The sequence below is a fragment of the Orycteropus afer genome, unplaced genomic scaffold, assembly GCF_000298275.1.
Source record: "Orycteropus afer afer isolate SDZICR_OR568_19922 unplaced genomic scaffold, OryAfe1.0 scaffold00200, whole genome shotgun sequence".
NCBI classification, from domain to species: Eukaryota; Metazoa; Chordata; class Mammalia; order Tubulidentata; family Orycteropodidae; genus Orycteropus; species Orycteropus afer.
In genome coordinates, this window is record NW_006921787.1 from 961,998 (window position 1) to 970,993 (window position 8,996).

An 8,996-nucleotide genomic window follows, 5' to 3' on the forward strand; every position below is an offset into this window, starting at 1 on the left:
AGCCAATCCTCGGAAGGAAGATGGGGCAATCTACTTCCATAGTGATACTGCCTCAGAAACCCAAGGAGGAGTCGCTAGGAGTCGGGGCCGACTCAACAGCACATAACAACAACAACATCCTCTCCGAAGGAAGACTGGACAATCTACTCCCGTAGAGATACCAACTCAGAAACCCAAGGAAGGATCATTATGAGTCCGCACCAAAAGCGGCAGAGAATTTGGTTTGAGATTTTTTTTTAGTGACCCTATCTACCCCTTCTCTGTCAGTTTGTCGTATTGTGGTGGCTTGCACGTTGCTGTGAGGCTGGAGGCCGGAGGCTACGCCACCAGTATTTTAAATACAGCTGGGTCACCCATGGTGGACAGGTTTCTGCACAGCTTCCAGACTAAGACAGACTCAGAAGAAGGCACCATCTACTTTTCAAAGAATTGGCCAGTGAAAATCTTATGAATAGCACTGAAACGCTGTCTGAAATATTACTAGAAAACTTTATGAACAGCCCTGAAACAATGTCCGATACAGTACTGGAAGATGAGCTTCTCAGGTCAAAAAGCACTCAAAATACTACTGGGGAAGAGCTGGCTCTTCAGAAGGAAGCCTACCTTAGTGATGTGGATAGAGAAAAGCTTTTAGGACCTCCATTTGCTGATGTGGAATGACTCAAAATGAGAACAAACAGCTGCAAACATCCATTAATAATCGGAACATGGAACATACGAAGTATGAATCTAAGAAAACTGGAAGTTGTCAAAAATGAAATGGAAAGCATAAAGATCAATATCCTATGCATTGTTGTTGTTATGTGCTGTTGAGTTGTACCTGACTCATAGCGACCCCTCCTTGGGTTTCCAAGGCGGAATCACTATGGAAGTAGACTGCCCAACCTTCCTTCCGAGGAGAAGCTGGTGGGTTTGAACCGCCAGCCTTCTGGTTAGCAGTAAAGTGCCTTAGGCACTATGCTACCAGAGCTCCCATCCTATGCATTAGAAAGCTAAAATGGACTGGGTTTGGCCATTTTGAATCAGATAACCATATGATCTACTAGACCAGGAACAACAAATTGAAAAGGAATGGCGTGGCATTCATCATCACAAAGAATTGTTTTAAGATATGTCCTGAAGTACAATGCTGTCAGTGATAGGATAATATCCATTTACCTACAAGGAAGACCATTCAATATGACTATTATTCAAATTTATGCACAAACCACCAAAGCCAAAGATGAGGAAACCGAACATTTTTACCAACTTCTGCAGTCTGAAATTGACCAAACATACAACCAAGATGTGTTGATTATCACTCGTGATGGGAATGTGAAAGTTGGAAACAAAGAACAATCACTAGTACTTTAAAAATATGGCCTTGGTGATGGAAATAATGCTGGAGATTGCATGACAGAATTTTGCAAGACCAATGACTTATTCATTGCAAATACCTTTTTCAACAAAACAAATGGCATGTGGATTTCACCAGATGCAGTACACAGGAATCAGATCAACTACATATGTGGAAAGAGGCGATGGAGAAGCTCAATATCTTCAGCCAAAACAAGGCCATCAGATGACTGTGTGACTGCTCACATGCACATTCAAGTTGAAGCTGAAGATAATTAAAACAAGTCCACAAGAGCCAAAATATGACCTTGATTATATCCCTCCTGAATTTAGAGACCATCTAAAGAATAGATTTGATGCACTGAACACCAATGACTGAAAGCCAGAAGAATTGTGCAAATGACATCAAAAACATTATCCATGAAGAAAGCAAAAAGTCATTAACAAAAAAGGGAAGAAAGACCAAAATGGATGTCAGAAGAGACTATGAAACTTGTCCTTCAATGGAGAGTAGCTAAAGCAAATGAAAGAAATGACAAGAGAGCTAAACAGAAGATTTCAAAGAGCAGCTCAAGAAGAAAAAGTCAATAATTATAATGAAATGGAGTTAGAAAACCAAAAGAGAAGAACATGCGTAGCATTTCTCAAGCTGAAAGAACTAAAGAAAACATTCAAGCCTCGAGTTGCAATACTGAAAAACTGTATGGGCAAAATATTGAATGATGTAGGAAGCATCAAAAGAAGAAGGAAGGAATATACAGAGTCACCATACCAAAAAGAACTAGCCGATGTTCATCCATTTCAGGAGGTGGCATATGATCAAGAACCAATGGTAATGAACGAACACGTCAAAACTGCACTGAAGGAATTGAAGAAGAACAAGGCTCTAGGAATTGATGGAATACCCACTGAGATGTTTGAACAAATGAATGCCATACTGAAGGTACTCACTTGTCTATGTGAAGAAATCTGGAAGACAGCTACCTGGCCAACTGACAGGAAAAGGTCCATATTTGTACCCATTCCAAAGAAAGGTCCATATTTGTACCCATTCCAAAGATCCCACAGAACGTGGAAATTATCAAACAATATCCATTAATATTACACACAAGTAAAATCTTGCTGAAGATAATTGTAGCAGAATATTGACAGAGAACTTCCAGAAATGCAAGGTGGATTCAGAAGAGGATGTGGAATGAAGGATTTCATTGCTGATGTCAGATGGACCTTGGCTGAAAGCAAAGAATACCAGAAAGATGTTTACTTCTGTTTTACTGACTTTGCAAAAGCACTCAACTGTGTAGATCATAACAAATTACGGATAACGTTGAGAAGAATAAGAATTTTAGAACTTAATTGTGCTCATGAGGAACCTGTTCATAGACCAGGAGGCTGTCATTTGAACACAACAAGGGGATACTGCATGGGTTAAAATCAGGGGAATGCACCAGGGTTGAATCATTTCACCATACTTATTCACTCTGTATGCTGACCAAATAATCCGAGAAGCCTGACTATATGAAGAAGACTGTGGCATCAGGATGGGCCCAGGTATGGCAAGGACCGTGAGTGTGCCACAGGACGGGGAAGCATTTTGTTCTGTTGTACAAAGGGTCGTTATGAGTCAGAGACAACTCAATGACACCTAACAATAATAACAGTGACCTTACAGGACAGAGTAGAACCACCCCCACAGAGTTTCCAAGACTGTAAATCATAACAGAAACAGACTGCCACATCTTTATCCTGCAGAATAGCTAGTGGATTTGAACTGCTGATCTTTTGGTTCACAAGTGAGTGTTTAATCACTGTGCCACCAGGGCTTTATCAGAAACACACCAGAGTAGCTGAAAATAAACACTTATTCATAAAACCAAACATATATAGCAATGCAAACATTCATACACTGGTAGAAGTATAAATTGATTCAAACACTTTAGAAAACTATCAGGAAATTATTGCTAATTTTCTTAGATGTGATAATGGTAGTATCGTTACTCAGGAAAATGTCTTTGTTACTCAACAATGCATACTAAAATACTAATGATAAATTATGATACCTGCAGTTTTCAAACAGTTCAGAAAAAAAATATACACACACATAAACACTGAATAGAGAAACAGAGATAAAGCAAGTACTTTCAGATGTTAACAATGGTTAAATCTTTGTTTAGTGCTCTATTATTTCAACATTTCTACCTGAAAATTTTCAAAATAAAAAGATGCAAAACAAAGATCCAAGGGTTCTAAGATCTTAATACTACCCTCAAAAGCTATTTTGTCAACTCACATGGTCAATGGCTTTTCTCTTAGACCGAACAACAGATCCTTATCCCAAGTGTGTGGAGTCCCTGGGAGGGGTACAAACAGTTAAACACTCAACTACCAGCCAAAAGACTGGCAGTTCAAACCCATCCAGAAGGGCCTTGGAAGACAGGTCTGGCAACGTGCTTCTGAAAGGTGACAGCCTTGAAACCCTATCTAGCAGTTCCACTCTGCATACACAGGCTTGCCAGTAGTTAGAACTGAAAGCAACTAGCACCAACAGTAACACTCCAAGATTAAGGAGCCTGGGTGGTACAAGCAGTTTGAGTTCCAGCTGATAACGTAACAGTTGGTAGCCTGAGTGCACCCAACTCTATAAAAGACCTGGAATACGGCTTCTATAAAGATTTGTTGTTGTTAGGTGTCTTTGAGTTGGCTCTGACTCACAGTAACCCTACATACAACAGAACGAAACACTGCCCAGTCCTGTGCCAGCCTCATAATCCTTATCACACCTAAGCCCATCACTGTAGCCACCCTGTCAATCCATCTCGTTGAAAGCCTTCCCCTTTTTCATTGACCCTCCACTTTACCTAGTATGATACCCTTCTCCAGGGAATGGACCCTTCTGACAATACGACCAAAGTAGATGAGACAAATTCTGGCCATTCTCACTTCTAAGGAGCATTCCAGCTGCACTTCTTCCAGGACAGATTTGTTAGCTCTTTTGGCAGTTCATGGTACTCTCAGAATTCTTTGCCAAAACAACTCAAAAGCATCAACTCTTCTTCAGTCTTCCTTATCCAGTGTCCAGCTCTCACATGCTTACAAGGCAATTGAAAATACCATAGCTTGGGTTAGGCGTACCTTAGCCTTTAAAGCGACATCTTTGCTCTTCGGCATTTGAAAGCTCTTTTGCAGCAGATTTGCCCAGTGCAATACATTGTCTGATGTCTTGACTGTTCCTTACATTGAAGCTGATTGTGGATCCAAGTAATATGAAATCTTTGATAACTTCAATCTTTTCTCCACTTATTATGATGTTGCTTATTGGTCCAGTTGTGAGGAATTTCATTTTCTTTATGTTGAGATATAACCCATATTACAGACTGTAGTCTTATCTTCATCAGTAAGTGCTTCAAGTCATCGTCACTTTCAGCAAGCAAAGTCGTGTCATCTGTGTATCACAGATTGTTAATGAGTCTTCCTCCAATCCTGATGCCATGGTCTTCATATAGTCCAGTTTCTCGGATTATTTGTTCCACATACAGATTGAATAAGTATGGTGAAAGGATACAACCCTGATGCACTCCCTTCCTGATTTGAAAGCATTCAGTATCCCCTTGTCGTGCTCGAAGGACAGCCTCCTGGTCTATGTACAGGTTCCTGATGAGCATAATCAAGTGTTACAGAATTCCCATTCTTCTCAATGTTATCCACAATTTGTTATGATCCATACAATCAAATGCTTTTGCATGATCAATAAAACACAAGTAAACATCTTTCTGGTATTCTTTGCTTTCAGGCAAGATCTACTTGACATCAGCAATGACATCCCTTGTTCCACACCCTCTTCTGAATCCAGCTTGCATGTCTGGAAGTTCTCTGTCAATATACTGCTGCAACCGTTTTTGAATTATCTTCAGTAAGATTTTACTTGTGTGAGATATTAATGATATTGTTCGATAACTTCCACATTTTGTGGGATCACCTTTCTTTGGAATGGGTATAAATATGGACCTTTTCCTGTCAGTTGGCCACATAGCTGTCTTCCAAAAAATCTCTTGGCATAGACGAGCAAGCGCCTCCAGTGCGGCATCCATTTGTTGAAACATCTCAATGGGTACTCCGTCAATTCCTGGAGCCTTGTTCTTCCCCGATTTCTTCAGTGCAATTCAACGTCTTCCTTCAATACCATTGATTCTTGATCATACGCCACTTACTGAAATGGATGAACATTGACCAATTCTTTTTGGTACAGCAACTTTGTGTATTCCTGCCATCTTCTTTTGATGTTTCCTCTACAAATCAATATTTTGCCCATACAATCTTTCAATATTGCAACTTGAGACTTTAATGTTTTCTTCAGTTCTTTCAGTTTGAGAAAATCCCAGCATGTTCTTCCCTTTTGGTTTTCTAACTCCAGATCTTTGTACTTTTCATTATAATTGATTTTATCTTCTCGAGCTGCTCTTTGCAATCTTGTTTGTAAAGATTACAGCCAAGAAAACCCAATGCAAAAGTTCTACTCTGTAACACATGTGGATGCCATGAGTAGGGGCTTATTCCACCACAGTGAACAACAACTTCCCAAATGTATAGGTACCATAAAACAGAAACTACTTCAGTTTCTAATATTCCAATACATCAGAAATAAAGGTGTACTCTAAGTCTAAAACTAATCCTTACATGTATATTCTGATTCCTCTCTATGTGTACCTACTCTGTCTCTGATCCCTTAATCAGGGCAAGCAAAGCCCTGATTTCTTCCAAAGGAGAAAAAATTTAGGAGGCATTTACTCTTAGCCTGAAAGTGAGTGCCTCTTTCAACGTTATGCCTGATATCTCTTCCCTAAAAGTCCTAAAATATTTACTGTACTTACTTTTCCCAAGTCCTATAACTCATCTGTCATTTTGTCATAGAGTAGTGGCTTGTGTGTTGCTGTGATGCTGAAAGTTATACCACTGGTATTTCAAATACCAGCAATGTCACCCATAGTGGACAGGTTTCAGTGAAGCTTCCAGACTAAGACAGACTAGGAAGAAGAATCTGACTTCTAAAAAACTGGTCAATAAAAACCTTACGAATAGCAGTAGAACACTGTCTGATATAGTGTTCTATAACAGGGTGGAAGGCACTCCAAATATGACTGTGGAAGAGTTGTCCACAGGATTTACAACAATGGGCTACAAAATAGTAAGGATTATGAGGATGGTGCAGGAACACAGGGTTGCTATGAATCAGAACTGACTAGATAGCACCTAACAACAATAACCTTCAATTCTCATCCACCTTCGTTTTTCCCTTTCACTACTTACTGATCTTCTCCCCACTCCCAAAAACCACATAAACATACTTTGTTCACTGTTAAAAGAACTGTTTCTATATGATACAGCATTCCCATTTCCCATTTCACCAAAAACTGCAGTGACCAGTGAATAAACAAAAAGGAAAATAATGGCCTTAGAGGTGTCAAATCTAAAATATACTTGCCAATCATAGTTCTAAATTCTCAAATGTTTTAAAATTCCATCTTTGAATGGAATTCTTCCTCTGATAGACACACACTTGATTTCCAGATTCTCCTGCCATTCTGTATCTTTGTCCCTGGGTTCCCCTCTCCCCTTTCACCTGTCCTTTAAGTACAGAATAGAATTCTACCTTCAGCCTTCTTTTTTATCCTAAATACCTCCTCTGTGCTTTCATCTAACCCTAACCTTCTGACCCCAAATCATTATCAACAGCCTTGACTATCTTACATTCCAGATTCCTATAAGCAAATATCTATCAGGTATTGCAAATGTGCCCAAATTCATAACCTTTACCTTAAACACCTATTCCTTTACCTGTATTCCTCATTTTGATTAACACTATCATTCACCCTAGTAACAAAGTCAGAATCCACACTTTCATCCCCTATCTTCTCTCACATCGTCTTCAAAGACCAGCTTACTATTCTCTAAGTCTACTGCAATAATTTCTTAATGACCTGGTTCTTTTCTTTTTTCTTCACCACTTACCCCCTACCTTCTTTGTCCTTCACATTCTGAGTAATAATTCCCAAAATAAGAAAATGCAAATACATGTAATTAAATATCTGGGAAATGTCATATGCTATCAAAGGTAAAATGAATTTCTTACCTTTGCCCCCATATCCACAAGTTGGTTCGTAAATGTCTTTGAATAATTTTCTGTTCCATTGGATGACCACACTTCAACATATGCCACTACATCTGAAAACAAAATATTAACATGAAATTAATATTTGCACTTCCAGCATTCCTCACCCAATGATTTCAAGACTTTTCTCTCATTCCATTTACTATAAAAAATAAATTTAAAATTTCTTCCATAAAAGCTTACTCAACTTTAAATATTCATCAGTGCTATTATGGTTCTTAAAATTTTAAATGTTGTTGTTGTTGTTATGTGCCATCGAGTCAACCCTGACTCATAGCAACTCCTCCTTGGGTTTCCAAGGCAGCATCACTACGGAAGTAGGACTGCCCAACCTTCCTTCCGAGGAGTGGCTGGTGGGTTTGAACCGCCAGCCTTCTGGTTAGCAGTCAAGTGCTTTAGCCACTATGCTACCAGAGCTCCCTAAAATTTTAAATAAAGAACTTTAATCATACACATATCACAGTTTACATCGTTAATACTCTCATGCCTTTCTCAAATTCCTAAACTAGGCTTAACTCTTCCAGTGCAGTAGCAAAAGATTTTATGTAAACTATTAGGTAGTAAATATTTTAGGATTTGTAGGACATATGGTCAGTGTCTCAAGCATTCAACTTTGCCATTGTAGCATTAATGAGTAGTGCTGTGTTCAATAAAACTTTATTTGTTGTTGTTGTTTGCTGTGGAGTCAGCCCCGACTCATAGCGACCTCTCCTTGGGTTTCCGAGGCAGTATCACTACAGAAGTAGGATTGCCCAACCTTCTTTCCGAGGAGTGGCTGGTGGGTTTCAACCGCCAGCCTTCTGGTGAGCAGTCAAGTGCCTTAGGCACTATGCTACCAGAGTTTATGGACACTGAAATTTGAATTTTATATACTGTTCAGATGGTTCAGATAGGTCTTTAGCTGAATGCAAAGAATACCAGAAAGATGTTTACTTCTGTTTTATTGACTACACAAAAGAATTCAATTGTGTAGATCATAACAAATGATGGATAACATTAAGAATGGAAATTCCAGAACACTTGATTATACTCCTAAGCAAACTGTACATAGATCAGGAGGCTGTCATTCGAACAGAACAAGGTGATACTTTGTGGCTCAAAATCAAAAGTCAGCAGGTCAAGGTTGAATCCTTTCACCATACTTATTCAACTTGCACGCTGAGCAAATAATCCAAGAAAGTGGATTATATGAAGAAGAACATGGCATCAAGACTGGAGGAAGACTCATTAACAACCTGCAATACACAGATGACACAACTTTGCTGGCTGAATGTGACAACGACTTGAAGCACTTACTGATGAAAATTAAAGATACAGTCTGCCTCAATATAAAGAAAACAAATATCCTCACAAGTGGTCCAATAAACAGCTTGAAGGGGTTTGAAGTTGTCAAGGACTTCATATTACTTGGGTCTACAATCAACACCAACGGAAGCAGCAGTCAAGACATCTGACGAGGGGCTTCTGGCAAGATGGCGGACTAGGCAGAAGGATT

At 39.3% G+C, this 8,996-nt stretch overlaps 1 protein-coding gene across 1 annotated transcript in view; it reads right to left on the minus strand.

Moving 5' to 3' along the window:
* The window catches only part of MCPH1 (microcephalin 1), a 505,419-nt gene extending 497,462 nt beyond the window's left edge, over positions 1–7,957 (minus strand). The window contains exons 1-2 of the mRNA XM_042781949.1: positions 7,954–7,957; positions 7,463–7,554 (exon numbers count right to left, since the gene is read on the minus strand). Coding sequence (XP_042637883.1) covers positions 7,463–7,554; positions 7,954–7,957 — 96 coding nt within the window. The remainder of the gene's footprint in view (positions 1–7,462; positions 7,555–7,953) is intronic.
* Between the last annotated feature and the right edge of the window lie 1,039 nt (positions 7,958–8,996).